Source organism: Bombina bombina, chromosome 1 (genome assembly GCF_027579735.1).
Source record: "Bombina bombina isolate aBomBom1 chromosome 1, aBomBom1.pri, whole genome shotgun sequence".
NCBI lineage: Eukaryota > Metazoa > Chordata > Amphibia > Anura > Bombinatoridae > Bombina > Bombina bombina.
In genome coordinates this window covers 928,785,126-928,806,921 of record NC_069499.1, presented here as the reverse complement: position 1 = coordinate 928,806,921, position 21,796 = coordinate 928,785,126, and the positions used below count along the sequence as shown (strand labels likewise).

The following is a 21,796-nucleotide window of genomic DNA, read 5'->3' as shown; positions in this document are numbered from 1 at the left end:
TTGTAGTTCCCAAGAAAGAGGAAACTTTTCATCCCATTTTAGACCTAAAGTGTCTCAACAGGTTTCTTAGGGTGCCGTCCTTCAAAATAGAGACAATTCGGTCCATTCTTCCTTTGATTCAGGAAGGTTAGTACATGATGACCATAGACCTAAAGGACGCTTAGCTTCATGTTCCTATTCACAGGGATCATTTCTGAAATTCGCTTTTCTAGACAAACACTTTCAGTTTGCGGCTCTTCCGTTTGGCCTTTCAGTTTGTGGCTCTTCCTTTTGGCCTTGCCACAACTCCCAGAATTTTCTCAAAAGTTCTGGGGGCTCTCTTGGCAGTGATCAGGTCTCGGAGAATTGCAGTGGCAACTTACTTAGATGACATTCTGGTTCAGGCGCCATCTTTTCAACTAGCAAGCTCCCATACAGAGATCTTGTTATCTTTTCTACGTTCCCACGGATGGAAAGTGAATCTGGGAAAGAGTTCCCTTGTTCCAGCTACAAGGGTGGTGTTCTTAGGGACTATAATAGAATCCCTATCTTTGAAGATTTTTTCTGACAGAGGTCAGGAAATTCAAAATTCTCTCTGCTTGCCTCTCTCTTCAGTCTACTGTTCGGCCATCTGTAGCCCAATGTATGGAAGTAATTGGTTTGATGGTTGCTTCCATGGACATCATTCCTTTTGCTCAATTCCATTTGAGAGCTCTGCAATTATGCATGCTCAAGCAATGGAATGGAAACAATTTTGATCTGTCCCAGAAGATAGATCTAAACGTGTTAACAAAAAAACTCTCTTCCATGGTGGTTTTCTCAGGATCATCTGTCCCGGGGCACATGCTTCCAGAGACCTTCTTGGGTGATTGTGACCACGGATGCCAGCCTGTTAGGTTGGGGAGCAGTGTGGGACTTAAAGACACAGGGATTATGGACTCGGGAGGAGTCTGCTCTTCCCATACACATATTGGAGCAATTTACAATTCTCTGATAACTTGGCCTCAGTTGGCTTTAGCCCGTTTTATCAGATTTCAGTCGGACAATATCACCTCTGTGGCTTACATCAACCACCAGGGAGGAACTCAAGAGTTCTTTAGCCATGAGGGAGGTGGCTCAGATTATTCAGTGGGCAGAAGTTCATGATTGTTGTCTATCTGCAATCCACATTCCAGGAGTGGACAATTGGGAAGTGGATTTTCTGAGAAGACAGACTTTTCATCCCGGGGAGTGGGCTCTCCATCCGGAGGTGTTCTCCAGGTTAACCCTTAAATGGGGGATGCCGGAGTTGGATCTGATGGCATCTTGGCAGAACGCCAAGCTTCCAAGGTACGGTTGAAGGTCAAGAGATCTGCAGGCAACTCTAATAGATGCTCTGGCGGTGCCTTGGAGGTTCGGTCTAGTTTATCTGTTTCCTCCGTTTGCTCTTCTTCCATGAGTCATTGCTTGTATCAAACAGGAAAGAGCGTCTGTAATTCTAATAGCTCCTGCATGGGCTCACAGGATCTGGTATGCAGACCTAGTGAACATGTCATCTCTGCCTCCTTGGAGGCTGCCTCTGAGGAAGGACCTTCTAACTTTCTTCCATCCAAATCTCGTTTCTCTGAAACTGACTGCTTAGAGATTGAACGATTAGTTTTGTCTAAGCGTGGTTTTTCTGAATTGGTCATTGAGACCATGATTCAAACTCGCAAGCCTGTTACTCAGAAGATTTACCATAAGTTATGGCGTAAATACCTTTATTGGTGTAATCTAAGGGCTACCCTTGGAGTAGGGCTAGGATTACATAGAAATACATTAATTACTCCTTCTCCCTCTCCACCTGCACTGTTCATTAGCCCATCTCTCTTAAACTCACCTTACTTTTGTACTCATGAACTTTACCTATTCCTAAACACCCTCTCTCCCCCCTACACCTCGTCTCAAAAACAGTCTCATTACTGCAAATCTGTATCTCATCTCATGTCACTCTCCCTCTTGCTTTTACTAACTGCTGGTGACATCTCCCCTAATCCTGGTCCCCAACAACTGCCTAGCCGTGCACATCCATGTGTACCATCCCATAGATCAGAAAACAAAACTCTGCCAACCTTACTCACACTCCTCTTGCATCAAAAGCCACTACCCCTTTCACTTGTGCACTCTAGAACTCTCGCTCTGTTTGCAACAAGCTCACTTCTATACATGACCTCTTTATCTCTCGCTCCCTCAGCCTTCTGGCCCTAACAGAAACCTCTCTCCCCTAGATACAGCATCCACTGCTGCTCTTTCTCCACTTCAGCCACACTCCTAGGTCTGGTAATAGACAAGGAGGTGGTGTAGGTATTTTACTTTCCTCTCATTGCACCTTTCAACAAATACAACCCATCTCTTCCCTCACATTTCCCTCATTCAAAACCCACATGATTCGCTTACTCTCTCCTCTCTCTATACGTGTTGCAGTCATATACCAACCCCCTGGCTCCTCAACTCAATTTCTAGATCACTTGGCTGCCTGGCTACCTTATTTCCTTTCTTCAGATACCCGTGCCCTCATTCTTGGCGACTTCAACATCCCTCTTGACAATCCCACTGCCTCATCTGCAAAACAACTTCTGCAACTCACTTCCTCTTTCGGTTTGTCACAATGGACTGATTCTCCCACTGACACAGACGGTCACTCCCTTGACATGATCTTTAGCTATCGATGCACTCTCTCAAACTCCCCCTTTCCTCTTTCTGATCACCATCTCCTTGCTTGCAACATATCATCCCTCCCTACAACTCTCCCTCCTTCTACTCCTCACACCAAACTTCACAGATGCATTATGTCATTAGATCAGCAACAGCTTGCTAATTCCCTTGAACCTCTCCTCTCATCCTTCTCCTGCCCTGACCAATCTATCTGCCACTATAATTCCACCCTTACATCCATCCTTGACAATCTGGACCCTCTTATCATAGCTCGGAAATCACACACTCATCCTCAGCCTTGACATAATCCTCAGACACGGTACCTATGCAGATGTTCCCGTACTGCTGAGTGGTACTGGAAAAGATCTCGGAATTCAGCTGATTTTCTTCATTACAAATTCATCTTGAACTCCTACTATTCTGCTCTTAATCTCCATAAGCAACACTACTTCTCTACTCTTATCTCTAAACTTTCTTCAAACCCAAAACGTCTGTTCTCCGCCCTCCCGCACCTCCTAATACAACTTCTCTGTCAGCTCAAGACTATGCCAGCCACTTCATTTACAAAATCGACTCCGTCAGAAACTAAATCAGCACTCAACATAATTCCATTCTCTTACCCCCTCAAATGCTCTCAATCAATCACAACCCACATAACCTTAAACTTAGCTCATTCTCCCCTGTTACTGAGGAAGAAGTTACGGCACTTATACTGCACTCTCACCTCACTACCTGTCCCCTTGACCCTATCCCTTCACAGCTACTCCCCTCCCTCTCTGCTACCATTACCCCTATACTCACACACATTTTCAACCTCTCTCTCAGCACCGGTATATTTCCCTCATCTCTGAAACATGCACTAGTCACACCTATCCTCAAAAAACCTTCCCTTGATCCTACCTCCCCATCCAACTACTGCCCTATTTCCCTCCTCCCTCTTGCCTCAAAGCTTCTTGAAAAACTAGTATATGCGCGCCTATCCCATTTCCTTACATCAAACTCCCTCCTTAACCCTACTGCAATCTGGAATTCGTCCCCATCACTCCACAGAGACAGCAATTGTTAAGGTTACCAATGACCTACTTACAGCAAAATCAAAAGGCCACTTTTCTCTGCTTATCCTCCTTGATCTGTCAGCAGCCTTTGACACTGTTGACCACCCTCTTTTGCTCCAAACCCTCCAATCCTTCGGCATCTGTGACACAGCCCTCTTGTGGCTCTCTTCCTACCTGTCAAACCGTGCCTTTAGTGTAGCCTTCTCTGGGGTCTCCTTTGCCCTGTCACCACTTTCTGTCGGAGTACCGCAAGGCTCGGTCCCCTTCTCTTCTCATCACTAGCTTCCCTAATAAGGTCCCACGGTTTCGATTATATCCTTTGTATGCCGATGACACCCAAATCTACTTCTCTGCACTAGACCTATCTCCTTCCTTGCTAACCCGTGTCACTAACTGTCTTTCTCACATCTCTTCCTAGATGTCCTCTCACTACCTCAAGCTAAATCTCTCCAAAAATGAGCTCCTTATTTTCCCCCCTTCTCCACCCCTAATCTCTCTATAACTGTCGGCAACTCCATCATTACCCCTACCCCGCATGCTCGATGTCTCAGGGTCACATTTGACTCAGATCTTTCTTTCACTCCTCACATTCAGTCCTTGGCTAAAGCCTACCACTTCCACCTTAAAAACATCTCTAAAATTAGACACTTCCTTACACAGGACACAACTAAGATTTTAATCCACTCTCTCATCCTTTCCCACCTAGATTACTGCAATTCTGTCCTCTCTGGTCTCCCGACCTGCCGCCTAGCTCATTTACAATCCATAATGAATGCCTCTGCAAGACTCATCTTCCTTACACGTAGCTCTTCATCTGCTGCACCTCTGTGCCAATCCCTTCACTGGCTTCCTCTTGCCTCTAGGATCAAGCACAAAATTCTCCCTCTGACATACAAAGCCCTCAACTGCACTGCTCCCCCCTATATCTCAGACCTTGTCTCCAGATACTCTCCCTCCCATCCCCTTCGCTCTGCTCATGACCTCCTACTCTCCTCCTCTCTTGTTGCCTCATCACACTCCAGTTTACAGGACTTCTCCAGACTGGCTCCCATCTTGTGGAACGCTCTGCCTCGCTCCACAAGACTCTCCCCTAGTTTTGAAAGCTCCAAGCGCTCCCTAAATACTCTACTTTTCAGGGATGCATACAACCTACGCTAACCTTTCTTTATACCAGTTCCTCTCCTCCATCGCTATCCCCTGAGCCCCCTTAGCATGTCAGCCTAAGAGTCCAGCTGTTTGTAGATCACCTTCTTAAAAGCTGACTACAACAGTGCAACTCTTGGCAGGGCCCTCTACCCATTTGATCCATATAATTGTTTTGTTGTACTCCGCATTTGTTTATAGCGCTGCGGAATCTGTTGGCTCTCTACAAATAACCGATTATAATAATAATAATAATAGGATTCCTAGAATTTTGTCTTTTCTCCAGGAAGGTCTGGAGAAGGGGTTGTCAGTCAGTACTCTGGGTGAGAGGTCAGATTTCTGCTTTATCTATTCTATTGCATAAGCGTTTGGCGGTCGTGCCAGATGTTCAATCTTTTTGTCAGGCCTTGGTCAGAATCAAGCCTGTGTTAAAGTCGGTTACTCCTCCTTGGAGTCTTAACCTTGTTCTTAAGGTTTTGCAGCAGGCTCTGTTTGAGCCAATGCATTCCATAGATATTAAATTGTTATCTTAGAAGGTTTTGTTTCTTGTTGCCATCTCTTCTGCGAGGAACTCTCGGCTTTGAAGTATTATTCGCCTTACCTTATCTTTCATGCAGATAAGGTGGTCCTACGTACTAGGTTTTCTTCCTAAAGTGGTTTCAGTTAGGAATATTAATCAGGAAATTGTTGTTCCTTCTCTCTGTCCCAATCCTTCTCATAAGGAGCATCTGTTGCACAACTTGGATGTAGTGCGTGCTTTAAAATTCTATTTACAGGCGGCTAAGGATTTTCGCCAATCTTCTGCCCTTTTTGTTTATTTCTCAGGAAAGCGTTAGGGTCAGAAGGCTACTGCTACTTCTCTTTCCTTTTGGTTGAGAAGTATGATTCATTTTGCTTATGATACTGCTGGACAGCAGCCTCCTGAGAGAGTTGCAGCTCATTCCACTAGGGCTGTCTCGTCTTCTTGGGCTTTAAAAAATGAAGCTTCTGTGGAAGAGATTTGCAAAGCTGCAACTTGGTCCTCTCTGCACACTTTTTCTAAATTTGATACTTTTTCCTCAGCTGAGGCTTCTTTTGGGAGGAAGGTTCTTCAAGCGGTGGAGCCTTCTGTTTAGGTCCACCTGTCTTTTTCCCTCCCTAGTTATCCGTGTCCTCTAGTTTGGGTATTGGTTCCTACTAGTAATTGATGATGTTGTGGACTCACCATATCTTAGAAAGAAAACATATTTTATGCTTACCTGATAAATTTATTTATTTCCGGATATGGTGAGTCCACGACCCCACTCTTATATTTAAGACAGTTATTTTTTACTAAACTTCAGGCACCTCTACACCTTTGTATTATTCCTTTTTCTATTTCCCTTCGGTCGAATGACTGGGGATTATGGGAAGGGGAGTGGTATTTAACAGCTTTGCTGTGGTGCTCTTTGTCGCCTCCTGCTGGACAGGAGAGATATTCCCTCTAGTAATTGATGACGTCGTGGACTCAACATATCCGGAAATAAATAAATGTATCAGGTAAGCATAAATTATGCTTTATATATATATATATATATATATATATATATATATATATATATATATATATATATATATATATATATAAAACACACAGAGAAAACCCAGCACTCACTTACAAGCTCTCAGCTAAGATTTAAAAGCAAAAATGGAAAGGTTAGTCACCGCATCTGGCCAAATGGGACAAGCTCAGGTACCACGTCAAGGTCCTCTCCAATACCTGAGACCCTAAAACAGCCACACAATGCAAGCTTTCAAATCCAAACAAACTGAAAACAAAAAAAGGGTGCACAGGAATATGTAATCACCCTAGACATATACAAAACACGGAAGGGAACTGCACTCTCATACCGGACCGGGTACACATCCTATGACCCTGCAACATGCTCAGCCCTGGGTGCCACTGGCACTCACAGGAAGCTGTGCTGTCCCCAGAGCCACAAGCAGTTAACCCCAGACAGGTCTGGGTGCAAGAACCATAGGGAAAATTACAAAACAAATTAATACAACACACAGAGAAAACCCAGCACTCACTTACAAGCTCTCAGCTAAGATTTAAAAGCAAAAATGGAAAGGTTAGTCACCGCATCTGGCCAAATGGGACAAGCTCAGGTACCACGTCAAGGTCCTCTCCAATACCTGAGACCCTAAAACAGCCACACAATGCAAGCTTTCAAATCCAAACAAACTGAAAACAAAAAAAGGGTGCACAGGAATATGTAATCACCCTAGACATATACAAAACACGGAAGGGAACTGCACTCTCATACCGGACCGGGTACACATCCTATGACCCTGCAACATGCTCAGCCCCTGGGTGCCACTGGCACTCACAGGAAGCTGTGCTGTCCCCAGAGCCACAAGCAGTTAACCCCAGACAGGTCTGGGTGCAAGAACCATAGGGAAAATTACAAAACAAATTAATACAACACACAGAGAAAACCCAGCACTCACTTACAAGCTCTCAGCTAAGATTTAAAAGCAAAAATGGAAAGGTTAGTCACCGCATCTGGCCAAATGGGACAAGCTCAGGTACCACGTCAAGGTCCTCTCTGTGTGTTGTATTAATTTGTTTTGTAATTTTCCCTATGGTTCTTGCACCCAGACCTGTCTGGGGTTAACTGCTTGTGGCTCTGGGGACAGCACAGCTTCCTGTGAGTGCCAGTGGCACCCAGGGCTGAGCATGTTGCAGGGTCATAGGATGTGTACCCGGTCCGGTATGAGAGTGCAGTTCCCTTCCGTGTTTTGTGTATATATATATATATATATATATATATTATTTTGTATATACTATTTTTTAATTAATGTTATATTACTTGCTGATTTTAATTAGATGAAACTTTGATAGTCCCTGTTTAAATGTATGGGTTTTTTTTCAAAATAACTAAATTAATTGTCATTTTACATGACTGTTTTCAGTTTTTTCTCATTTTTTTTCTCATAGGTATTATAAGTAAAAAGACGAATTGGTAATACTGTATATATTTGTGATTTTACAAGCCATTCCATGTGCTGCATTTCAGTTAAAGAGATAGTAAATGTTTTTTTTTTTTTTACATAATTGCACATTATGTGTACAATTAATAAACTCATTGAGAGTCTTTGTAGATTACTCAGCTTTTTAGGAGAGAAAACACTCTGGTTTGGTTTATAGCAGCACTGAACTGTATTTACTTTTGCAATTAGGATTTTGAGTAAACTACCTACACTGAATATCATTTACCACACAGGAATTGGTTGGTGACTTTCTTATTTTTGCACTTAAAAAAAACAGTCCTCAGTTTTACTGTTTATAGCCTCCTGTCTGACTTTACTTTTTCATCAAAACCATATTAGTGTTGTTCTCAAATCCTAACACGCTTATTATTGCTGTTCACCTTAAAGGGACAGGATACTCAATGTTATTTCTTTCATGATTAATATAGAGTGAGCATATAATTTTAAACAACTTCCTAATTGTTATCTAATTTGCTTTGTTCTCTTAGTATCCCTTGTTAAAAGACATACCTTGGAAGGTTCAGGAGAAGCAATGCACTACTGGGAGCTAGCTACTGATTGGTGGCTGCACAGCGCACATGTATGATTTTTGCCATTGGCTTTCAGATGTGTTCATCTAGCTCCCAGTAGTGAATTGCTGCTTCTTCAACAAAGGATACCAATAGAGTAATGCAAATATGATAATAGAAGTAATTAGAAAGTTTTTATTTTAAAAAGTATGTTATATCCTAACCATGAAAGAAAACAATTGAATTGCATGTCCCTTTAATGTAGTGAGCTCCCATGCTGGATACAGCAGCTAACAGATAATCAATTATGCAGACACAGAGAATAATAAAATAGCACCCAAAATAAAAAAAAATCTTCCATAGCTGGTTTGTATGTGCCCAGAGTGACATTAGGATAAAATACAATTTATTAGTAATAGTGAACCAATAACATTTCTAGGAACAAGGAAACAGCCCCAATAAATTAATAACAAGGATAAATCATTGGGGAGCAAATCTGTGCTACATTAATATACTGTAATAAGTCAACATGTGAGATTATATACTCCTTCCCTAATAAAATACAACTGCAGCTGTATTTGTCAGTCTTTTATTATGCATAGCAATTGCAAAAACTTTATATTTATACCATGCAAACCAATGAATACACACGTGTCTGTGTGAAGTAGTTTGCCAAATAGAAATTAGAAGTCAACCCTTGTTTTTTTTTTAATCTTCCACCAACATGATATCAAATAAGTTTAATGTGATCATAGAAAGGGTACTTAGTAATATATTTTTGATGAAAAGGAAAGATAATATTATTATATGTATGTATTGGTTTATGGTGCAGGCATAGGATGGTAACTATTTTATCTTTGTAATATTAGATGAGGTTGAACTATGTATTAGCTAGTAAGATATCTATAAAATTAATTGTTGTTTGTTTCCCGATTATTATGGGATTTGATTAACCCCCTTCATGCCAGGGTGCAAGTGCTTACATCGGAACAAAGTCGATGCGATCACGTGATTTCAAGGTTGAGATCGGATCACGGGGGACTGCCTAAGCTGCTAAGCACACCTGCCAGTCCAATCCTTGATTACGTAGACGGGGAGGCTGCAGGATGCCATATAAGGTAGGACGTTCCATGCCGTCCTTTGACATTAAAGCCCAGCGCAGTTAGGATGGCATGGAACGTCCTAATGGTGTGAAGGTGCAAACAAAGATTAATTCTAAAGGGACATGAAACTGAAAAGAGATGGAGCATGCAATTTTAAACAACTTTCTAATTTACTTCTATTATCAAATTTTCTTTGTTCTTTTGTTGAAATAAAGGGATGTAAGCTCAATGCAAGAGCACTGGAGGGCTGCACTATTTCCTGTCATGTAGTGCTCCAGATGCCTACCTAGGAATCTCTTCAACAAAGAATAACATGGGAACGAAGCAAGTTTGATAATAGAAGTAAATTAGATAGAGCATGCCATATTAATAAAATTTCCAATGTACTTGTTCTCTAATTTACTTTGTTTACTTGGTATCCTTTGTTGAAATGCATACCCTTGTAGGCTCAGGAGCAGCAAAGTACTACTGGGAGCTATCTGCTGTTTGGTGGCTGCATATATATTTAATCATTTGGCTCACCCATTATGTTCAGCTAGCTCCCAGTAGAGCATTGCTGTTTCTTCAACAAAGTATACAAAAAGAATCAAGCAAATTTGATAATAGAAGTAAACTGGAAAGTTGGTTAAAATTGTATTCTCTATTTTGGGTGTCATGTTCCTTTAAAGCGGTGGAACAACGGATCAATGTGTAGAATGTTGCACTTCCCTAGGATCAACTCCAGCTCCTATGGCTGGTGGGTGGAGTTAAAAACACAATAATCAGAGTAAAATGACAACAAAAAGATTAAAAGACTTATTAAAATAATAAATAACAAAAGTACACAATAAAATACATTCTGGGTTTTATGTTCCTAAAAAGTTGGAACGATAGATGGAATACATTATGTTCTGTAATTTTATAGTTTTGCCTAAGTACCTGCGCAGTATCACATTTACCAGGCCATTTTCATTTATTTTGTTTCACACCTGCTGGGCTGCATAATTTACACACATTGTAAGAAAGTTTCCTATCCACTACATTTTAATCTCCACCCGTACAACTCCACGTTTATTCCATTACTCTGGCTAAACTGGAACCGAAGAAATACTACATGACTCGGGGGTATAATACACATTAGTACCCAGAGACAGGAAGCGGAAACCACGGTTGCTAGGGGAGAGGAGAAGTGGCGTGTGGTAACTGCCGGAAAAGGGGATAGTGAAGAAGACAGCTCTTCAAGTGAGCGAGAGGAGGACATCATCAATAACGCGTGTGATAAAGAGCACAATATATGGCAATGTGAGTGTGTGGGTTAAATGAGAGAGACAGTGGAATGGGGCGCAAGTTAGGAGGAGCAGATGGCGCATTATACTTATAGTATGGTAGGGAGAGTATTGGGGAGTTGTGGTACATCGTTCTGTGGGGTAGAAAAAACCCCCAACGATCTGTAAGAAAAACTCTGGTACACAAAAGATAACGCAGTCCGGGTGCATCAGCTGTGGAATAGAAACTCCAGTATTGTAGTATCAGAGTGGACAAATGGACGTACATTTGTGGGGATACAGCAGGACAAGCCTTGTAGTTGTGGCGATAGGTAGTTAATATATGGAGAGGCCACGGGTGGGGAGTATTGCATCCAATGGATTGAGCCCAGGATGACACATAATAAATAGATGTTAAATAGTAAACACAAGATAGACATGATTATGATAAGGGGGTCAAGTTGAGCAGGAAACGCATGGGATGGGAATGGAGTTCCTGCATTTTTTTTGCAGGAGGAACTAAGTTCTCTCTGAACAAAAAACATAAATGCTTCAGTAAACACTGCTGCTGCTGGTGGGGAGGAGCTGGAGCACAGTATGGTTAGAGGGGAAATGAGATCCTCTAGTAATGGGCAGTAACACTTCCTACAACACACTAAAATCCAAGCCTGTCAGCGGTCCCTGCTGCGTGATCACCCTGCAATGTGTGTTAACACATGGTGCTTACATTTCTGTGTTGCTTACTCTGGGGTTAGTTAGCCCCCCCTCACAGAGAATAGGACTATTGCACCTTAAGTGGGTGAGACTCTGTGACAGAGGAGGATTCTCAGGCAACCATTTAACCCTCCATTGGATTTAATTTGCTTTCATTAACCATAGTATATAGATTATATACATATAAATACAGTATGTGTGTGTGTATATATATATATATATATATATAATATATATATATATATATATATATATATATATTATATATATGTATATAACAATATTAATGGGGGTGGGGGTTTGGTGAGTTCCCACACTTTTTTTCTGTAGGACTAACCCCTGTTTATGATGTATTCAAAGTAAAAATTAGTCTTAAAATATGTTTGATGTATATTCTACAGTTGGATTAGTTGATTACATATCTAAAATATAAGTGTAGAGGTTTAGTTTATACAAATTAATAGGTTCCGCCATGTTTTAACTAATTTCTATTTATCTCTGTTTGTGCAAACAATGCAGCATGAAAAGCTTTTTAGATAATGTTATGTTCCACGTATTCTTGATTGGACAATCTCTTTATTTACTTTTTTATTTGTCCTTAATTGTCATCAGAAGGATAGATAAGGGAAAACTTAAGTTCAAACACGGAGGCTTCCATTACTTTATAGTGTATCAGTGGAATTTAGAAGTCCATCAATTTTCAGCTTTTAATTAAAGGAAAAGGGGAAAAAATAAATAATGAAAGTATATTGCAACATTCTTTTTTAATACACATAGTTAAAACAGTTATATAACAATGTCATACTGCTTAATGTCCCTTAACAGCTACCTCTGCTAAAAAGGCACTAAGGAGGTTTTACTCTAATATTTAATATAACTAATCAGGAAACTACATAGTTGTGAAGGAGAAGGTGGACTGCACCTGTAATACCCTGTGAACAAATCTGGTAACAAACCTGTTGTTGTTTTTTTTTGGGGGGGGGAACAATTTCTGGGACTTTTTTATGTAAGACATTAAAGGGACAGTCTACACCAGAATTGTTATTGTTTTAAAAGATAGATAATCCCTTTTTTACCCATTCCCCAGTTTTGCATAACCAACACAGTTATATTTATATATTTTTTACCTCTGTGATTATCTTGTATCTGACCCTCTGCAAACTGCCCCTTTTTCAGTTCTTTTGACAGACTTGCAGTTTAGCCAATCAGTGATAGCTCCCAGGTAACTTCACGTGCATGAGCACTGTGTTATCTATACAAAATTCGTGAACTAACACCCTCTAGTGGTGAAAAACCTGTTAAACTGCATTCTTAAGAGGCGGCCTTCAAGGTCTAAGAAATTAGCATATGAACCTCCTAGGTTAAGCTTTCAACTAAGAATACCAAGAGAACAAAGCAAAATTGGTGATAAAAGTAAATTGGAAAATTGTTTAAAATTACACGCCCTATCTGAATCATGAAAGTTTATTTTGGACTAGACTGTCCCTTTAATTGTTGATGGTGATATGATTAGCAATAGTACTATGTTATTGTAAGATCTTGTGTTATTATTATTAAATCTACTGAAGTGTATCATTTTAAAAAGGTGCAAGGGCGCTGCTCACCTTTTATTGTTGCCAACTGTTTATTAATATGGAGCCTCCTATAACAATGAGTCACATCCTGGTTATTTAGAAAGATATAAAAAAAAAATAGAGAGAGACTGTAGAATTGTATAAAAAATATAATTAAACCAATTATAGTAACTTAATAAAATATAATACAAATATAAATGTCCCATAAACAGATCAATGGCAGTAATAATCAACCTATTATGTTCCCAAGCGGTAGTTTACAAGTCCAGAGTTCAATACACAAAAGTTAAATATTCTGGTAAATCTGTTACATTTATTAAAGATATTCAGAAGAAAAACTTGGATTAAGTGCTTTCTTACTGGAGTCTCCTCTTGTATTTTGCACATGAGTTGCTGACTAACAGCTGCTTGTGTGTCCTCTCCTGTTTTTCCTCCCGCTCTCCTCAAGATGTCACAGGTACAGGTTTCTTGGTGATACTACTTTGTTTGAGGGGACACAACATGCTTTTTTCTTCTCGCTTTGGGAGCATATTTTACCTGTGATGTCTTGGGAAGTGTCGTAGAACAACCAGGAAAGGATACTTACTCAAAGACCAGCTCTTATATGAAAGTTGATAAAGGGGCACTAAAATGAATCTATTCATTTTTCATGATTCAGACAGAGCATACAATTAAAAAAAATGTAATGCACTTCAATTATCAGATTGTGCTCAGTATTTTTATATGCACACTTTCTGAGGCACCAGCTGCTACTGAACATGTGCAAGAGTTCATAGTATATTCATATGAGTCTGTGATGGCTTATGATTGTCACATGATGCAAAGGGCAGGGAAATGGAGGGAAACTTAAAACTGTCAGAAATAAACTCATTATTATTGTTATTTAGTTGTGTTGTTTATGCCATTCTGCTGTCTTTAATGGTCCTTTACTATATGAATCCCCTTCCTTTTTGGTTTTTAACATGGGATAGTGCTTCACTATCCTTCCTGGATTATCTTTGTAGAATTATGTTGCATTTTAATAAAGCTCATCAAAAAGGGTTTAATAAAAAGGTACAGTCTACTCCAAAATGTTTATTGTTTAAAAATATAGATAATCCCTTTATTACCCATTCTCCAGTTTTGCATAACCAACATGGTTATATTAATATACTTTTTACTTCTGTAATTACCTTGTATCTAAGCCTCTGCAAACGGCCCCCTTCTCTCAGTGCTTTTGACAGACTTGCATTTTAGCCAATCAGTGCTGACTCATAAATAACTCCATGGGAGTGAGCACAGTGTAATTTATAACACTCACAAACTAGCACTGTCTAGCTGTGAAACTGCACTAAAATAAGAGGCAGCCTTCAAGGGTTTAGAAATTATCATATGAGCCTACCTAGGTTTAGCTTTCAACAAAGTATACCAAGAGAACAAAGCAATTTTGATGATAAAAGAAAATTTGAAAGTTGTTAAAAATTGCATGCCCTATCTGAATCATGACATTTTGACGACTTTCCCTTTATTGACAAAAGTGTTGTTTTTGTTAAAACATTGAATTGATAAGATTGGTATCTTAAAGGGAAATTAAACTTTTTAAAATCTCTGTACATTTAAAAAAAAAAAAAAAAAAATCTTCTTTGTTTATTCTTTTTCTGAAAATTTGTAGGTTTTCCAATTTTGTTGAGAATTTTAACTACAAACTATGTATTTCTCAAGACTAATACTGCTGTATTCCACTCAGCCATTGTTTTACTATTCTAGTAACACATAACTGTCCCTAATTGGCCTAAGAAGAGGGAATAATGGAAACATATGTGGTGTCCGTTATCTAATGTAGACTAAAATGTTATATGTATTTCTTATATGTAATGAATATGTAATCAACTAATGCAATTTTATAAAATACATCAGTATATTATTTTCAGGGTCATATTTGCTTTGAATAAATACATTGTTGTGACCTTTTTAAAGGGACATTGCAGCCAAAATTGGAATCTACCTGGGATGCATTTCAGTTTTGAATAGAAGCCTTTTTGTCATTTACATATATTAGCAAAAATGCTCCTAATGAAAGCTATAGCTGTTTCAAACATGCATTTAAGTATGCAGCGTGCGCCAGCATTTAAACACAGCACGCAGTTCAGAGAGCCTAAGGTGCTTGTATCATCTGGTAATGACTCAATGTGTTAACTGCTGATATAATACAAGCCACACTGGTCCTCTGAGCATCTGCAGTAGTTAAAATGCTGGTGCACTGAGAACATCTAGCTATGCTTCACTTGCACGTGCAGAGAAAAATGCTAACACTAAAATAGCGATAACTTTTACTTGAATCATTTCTTCCAATACATGCATATTGCAATTATGGTTCTATTCAAAGATGTAATTAATCTATGTGCATTTAAATTTTGACCGGGATGTCCCTTTAAGGAAGAGTTAAATAGAAAGTAGTGATCTATAAACAAGTGCTATTAAAGAGACATTAAAACATTTTTGTTTTTGTGTAATAAAATAAAATAAATACTAATTGTAGAATGTGTAACCTAGGTTTTCTAAATGCTCCAAATTGTCTAAGCCAGCTGCTTATTTGCAGTTTACAACAATTAAAACTTGAAAATGTTTATTGTTCAAAATACCCATTCACCAGTTTTGCTTAGCCAACACAGTTATATGAATACCTTTTATCTCTGTGATTGCCTTGTATCTAAGCCTCTGCAGACTGCCCCCTTATTTTAGTTCTTTTGACAGACTTGCATTTCCATGGAAGTGAGCACAATGTTATCTATGAATTACACACATGAACTAGTGCTGTTTAGCGGTTAATATAACTGCAGCTATCTCCCAAGACCTGCTGACTAATGGGAATCCTCTATGGACCTCATGTGATTATAACACTATTGTTTTCGCTTCCCCTTTAAAGCTGCATTGAAGTGCAGAAACAGAATGCTCTAATATATTAAAACATTTATTACTGCAGTGTTTCTTGTGGTTTTTATGTTAAAGATTTATTGCTGTACTACTATTTTATTATAAGATCTTTGTTTACTATTACAGAATACACTATAAAAGGTATAATTTTAAGGAGATAAGAAGTGCAAAAAGAAAATAATAATACAGTAATATGTTAGAGCATTTGATTATTGCACTGTTGCTTGCATATAAATATGCATCAATGCACTACTGGGAGCTAGCAGAGCACATCTAATAAGCCAATGAAAAGAGGCATATGTGCATAGCCACCAATCGCCAGCTAGCTCCAGTAGTGCATTACTGTTCCTGAGGCTACCTAGGTGTGATTTTTTTTTAATAAAGGATACCTAGAGAGCAAAGTAAATTGCATGTACTATCTGAATCCTGAAAGTTTAATTTGGACTTTTTATGTCCCTTTTTAAATGTGCGTTATTTGCCATATGAAGGATATACCTAAGTTAAAATAATCACTATATACCTGCAGCATGCAAATGGGTGTTTACTTGTAATGTCATTGCACTCTATATAATAATTATTACACAGTTATTAGCTGCATTGTCACACACACTAGGGTGTTTTCTAGAATTACTACTATGAAATGGAATCTTGTAAACTTAATTACCTGCTTCACTGAATTGGTGGGGCTGGAGCAAGAGTTGTTTTTTACACAAGCTGAGTGTATTTTCCTGGCTATTGTTTTTCAGAAGCTTAGTAAGTAAAAGCTTAGGAAATGTCTGAGGGAGCCTCCAGAATCACTGGGCCGATCCCACCAGATCCCACACTCTTTCCAGACTTCTACAAGCGTCCGAACTCGGGTAAGACATTTGTAGTCTATGGAGAATGCAATGTGTATCACTCTCTGTCTCAATGTTATATCTCTTCTAACTGTCATTACTGATAGAAACTAGAAAGTGTATTGATTTTGTTTTCCTGAACACTAAAACCTCTGAGTAAGTAAAAATACGAAAACTGCATCAGTGTGACCTTTTTAAACCTGCGTATTATCTGTCACTGTGTGACACATTACCTCACACTATCGGTTTTGCTACAAGTTTGTTTTCCTTCAAGAAACACAGCTTCCTCTCTTAAACTTTCATGATTCAGGCAGAGGGTGCAGTTTTAGAACAATTTCCAATGTACTTTCAGTGTCAAATTTACTTTATTCTCTTGGTGTCCTTTGTTAAAGAACATTATTGGCTCAGGTGCATTCATGTGTTTTGAGAGCTGTATTACCACAGTGTTTGCCACAATGTTTGTAAAGGACCACTCAATGCAGTAGAATTGCATAATTAACAAGTGCATAATAAAAAGACAATTATTTTACACCTATTCTGAATTTCAAATAAGCAGTAGATTCATATTTATTTTTTCTCCAATTTTCCAACCCCTGTCAGTCAGCTAATCACAGACTAGTATACGTATAGCCTAGGATCTTGTTCCCCCTGAAAGTGTGAATATAAAAAGATTGTGCAAAATTTGATAATGGAAGTTAAATTGGAAAGTGTATTAAAACTGCATGCTGTATCTAAATCCTAAAAGTTTATTTTGACTTTAAACACTAGATGGCAGCAGTGTTTGCAACAAGGCATCACATTGCAAGTTTGTAGCAAACACTGCTGTTATCTAGTGTTGCAAACACTGCTGCCATAGAATGCTAGGAGACAATTTGCTTTATTCTGCAAGGCAACAAGGCTACCCATGGAAAACGGTTATATGCAGCTACAATAATATTGGAACTCACTAGCACTACCAGTTATTTAGCAAATGCGTACAAGTTTCTAAACTTAAATATACAGTTTGAATGCTCCAGTGTAACAATCAACAAATCTGTCAATCTCTTTTTCTCTAGCTCGTGGTAGACTTGAGGGCAATAGCTTAAAGTTGGACTTTTTGAGTGGCCCGTTGGCACCCGACCCCACATTATATCCAACATGCTACAGTGCCCGTCCAGCTAACCCCCCTCCAAGAATTCGCCCAAATGCCCGGGAAATTCTTGAGCGAGGCCACAATGGATCCGTTGGAGTCCTACTGCAGCTTGAAGGAATTTCTCTTCATACAGAATCCCCACCAAAAAGTAAGTAGATATTTCTATTATCTTTAACCTGTGTAGGTACATAGAGAATTGTGACTGATGGAAATATATATATATATATATATATATATATATATATATATATATATATATATATATATATATATATATATACACACAGTGTGTGGGGGGGGGTTGTTTGGTTTATATATATATATATATATATATATATATATATATATATATATATATATATATATATATTGTTTTTTAATGAACCCAAACAAGCCCGTGAGATTTCTTGGTATCGAGTAAAATGGTATAGAGTAAAATGATGGATCCGTTAGAGTCCTACTGCAGCTTGAAGGAATTTCTCTTCATACAGAATCCCCACCAAAAAGTAAGTAGATATTTCTATTATCTTTAACCTGTGTAGGTACATAGAGAATTGTGACTGATGGGAATATATATATATATATATATATATATATATATATATATATATATATATATATATATACACACAGTGTGGGGGGGGGGGTTTGTTTGATATATATATATATATATATATATATATATATATATATATATATATATATATATATATATATATATATATATATATATATAGTTTTTTTAATGAACCCAAACAAGCCCGTGAGATTTCTTGGTATCGAGTAAAATGATTATAGAAATTCTAAATGTTATATTTTTATATGCCAGATGTTTGACTGTTTGGATGTAATGACTAGATAAGATTAGGTTGGCATGGATTGAACTGGACATTTGTTAAATTGGTTTAATCGTCATTACTTTCACCCTCAGACCGTTATGAAAAGTGTTTAGTAAAACGTGTTGTCCTCTGAAGGTGCTATTGCATATTTAGTTTGGTACCAATAAGACTGCTATTTGTCATCTGTCTTATGATAAGGATGATGGTACTAGCGGTGTGTATCTATAATTATTTGCCATGGAAATGATGGAGTGTATTGTGGTTGCACTATGCATTGCTTTTGGTAATCATGCAACCTGAAATTGTTTAATCATTTTTATACTTATTTATTTATTTATTTATTTTTTTGTAAAAGATATTTTGACAGTGCTTTAAAGGGACATGAAATCCTAAACTTTTCTTTTATGATGATTCAGAGCATACAATTTTAAACAACTTTTCATTTTATTTCTATTATCTAATTTGCTTCATTCTCTTGGTAAACTTTGTTGAAAAGCATACCTAGGTAGGTTCATAAGCTTGGAGTAAGCTGCTGATTGGTGGCTAGACATATTTGCCACTTGTCATTGGCTTACCAATGTATTCAGCTAGCTCCCACTAGTGCATTGCTGCTCCTTCAATAAAGGATTTCAAGAGAATGAAGCAACATTTTGCAATAGAAGTGCAATGGAAAGTTGTTATAAAGCGTATGCTCTATCTGTATTCATGAATAAAAATGTGGGGTTTCATGCCCCTTTAACCTAATCATACATTGCAATAGTAAAATATTAATTCTATTTGTCTTGATAATAGTGATGTCAATGTATTAGCAGTAAACAAATGTAAATAGGTCATTTAGTATAGTTTGGGGAAAAAAACAGGAGGATTTCTTAACTTTAGCCACAATTACCACTCCAGGATTTGATAGGAACATATTGTTTCACCCCAGTTTAGGGTTAAATAAAACAGCTTTATATAGAAAGAGGTTTTTTTCAATTATTGTTTTTGTCTTTACCTTTTGTCATTCAAACTATTGCACTGTTCATATAGTAAAAAAAACAACAACAACAAAACGGCATTACTGGCCTCCTCCTTTTAAATGTTTTTTGTTAGTTTGTTTTCCAACAGCCAGTAGTAATAATATGGCCTCAAGTTTAAAAGAATTATGTAGTGTTCGTTTATTCTTCACCATAGTTCTTTCCTCAGGTAGAAGCAGGTGTTTCTATTAGTAAGTCCTGATTTGGCAGCAGCGCATTGTATTTGGCTGTTCTTTCTACACAAGCAGATTACTCAGACAAGTAGGTCACAGCTCACTAAAGTCTGGGCACACACTCTAAACGCAGTTCCACTGGAAAAGAGGTGGAGTACAATATCGCCACCTGCTGGGTCAGTACTGCAATGTCCCATCAAAACTAAATCTGATGCCTGAAATGAATTAGAATATAACTGCTGGCACTGAATAGAGGTGATTCTTTCTTTGCTTCCGAATCACAAACCCTTTTATACTAGTCAGTTATGTGATGACTGGATGGGGGTCCTTCCACATGTCATATTCTACCTTATTATTTTTGCTCTCATATTTATCTTGTCCGCAGATGACCCATAAAGCTTACTCTGCCTTCCTATAGCAAAAAGATTAATGCACAGAGCATTGCTACATTTGTAAAGGACTAGACCATTATCGTATACTATATGAGCTCAGCTCTTTGGTACAGAGTGTATCTCCATCTAGAGCCTGAAACTAGGAGGTCAGCATGCACAATTCTCACACATACCCCTCCTCTATGGTTGGGACCTGGGATGAAGATTGTACAGCTAACACATTTATTTAATAAGCTCTCCCCACGTTACAGGGAGTCACCTGCATACCCTTCCTGTAAGGCTGGGGACATGAGATACAGATGGGATATCTTCCTACATTCCTCAAATCTCTAAACTCCTCCAGGTGCATTGATGCTAAGATTCAGAGCTTCGCTGATGGTTGTAGGAAGCTTTAAGTGCAGTCAGCACTTCCATATTTTCCCCATGAGAGGGCAGACTTCACAGCTCTTTATCTGTTTTTTTTTCTGGTGAATTTCCTCCTTTGTTTTGTGGGGGGTAATTACCCATCTTCTGCTTCATGTGAAAATGAATGTTTTTGTGTATTCATAAGTTGCTCTTTTTGTGTGGATTTAAATCTGTTAGCAACTTTATGTGTGGCAACTTTAAAGGGACATTAAACCAATTTTTTTTCTTTTATAATTCAGGCAGAGCATACAGTTTAAACAACTTTCCAATTGACTTCCATTATCATATTTGCTTCATTCTCTTTGTATCCTTTGTTAAAGGAGCTGCAATGCACTGCTGGGCGGTTGCTGAACACATTAGGTGGGTCAATAAGAAGAGGCATAAATGACACCAATCAGGAGCTAGCTCCCAGTAGTGCACTGCTGCTCCTAAGCTTCCTAGGTATTCTCTTCAGCAAAAGGTACCAAGAGAACAAAGCAAACTAGATAACATAAGTAAATTGGAAAGTTGTTTAGAATTATATACTCTATGTGAATCATTAAAGAAAGATTTTGGGTTTCATGTCACTTTCAAAGGGACATAAAACCCCAATTTTTTTTTTTTTCATAATTCAGACAGAGAATGCAATTTTACAAGTTATTTCCACTTGTACATCTGGAGCACTGCATGACAGGCAATAGTGCTACCATCTAGTGCTCTTGCAAAACTGCTGCCGTACAGTGCTGCACGTGCACACTCCTGATCATATCTTCCTGCTTTTCAACAAAGGATATCAAGAAAAGGAGGAACATTTGATAATAGCAGTAAATTGGAAAGTTGCTTAAAATTGCACGCTATATCTCAATTATGAAAGAAAAATGTTGGGGTTTATATGTCCCTTTAAGTAGTTCCCTTATAATGTTGTGTCTGAAACATTTTATTCAAGTTTATTTGTCTAACAAGACCTTTACTGTTTTATATGTGGTGCTCTGCAACAGGATATTAAAGGGACGTGTGTGTAGTATTGCAACAAATGAACATACTAGTCAAAAGTGAAATCTTCTGAATACTTTAAAACCTTGTTTGCTGCAGTTGTTTTGCA

The 21,796-nt window shown here is 38.3% G+C and overlaps 1 protein-coding gene across 1 annotated transcript in view; it reads left to right on the top strand.

Annotated features, from left to right (window-relative positions):
• The first annotated feature begins 10,652 nt into the window (after positions 1 to 10,652).
• ENKD1 (enkurin domain containing 1) overlaps positions 10,653 to 21,796 on the top strand; it is a 126,276-nt gene continuing 115,132 nt past the window's right edge. The window contains exons 1-3 of the mRNA XM_053698476.1: positions 10,653 to 10,758; positions 16,669 to 16,779; positions 17,814 to 18,038. Coding sequence (XP_053554451.1) covers positions 16,695 to 16,779; positions 17,814 to 18,038 — 310 coding nt within the window. The 5' untranslated portion in view covers positions 10,653 to 10,758; positions 16,669 to 16,694. The remainder of the gene's footprint in view (positions 10,759 to 16,668; positions 16,780 to 17,813; positions 18,039 to 21,796) is intronic.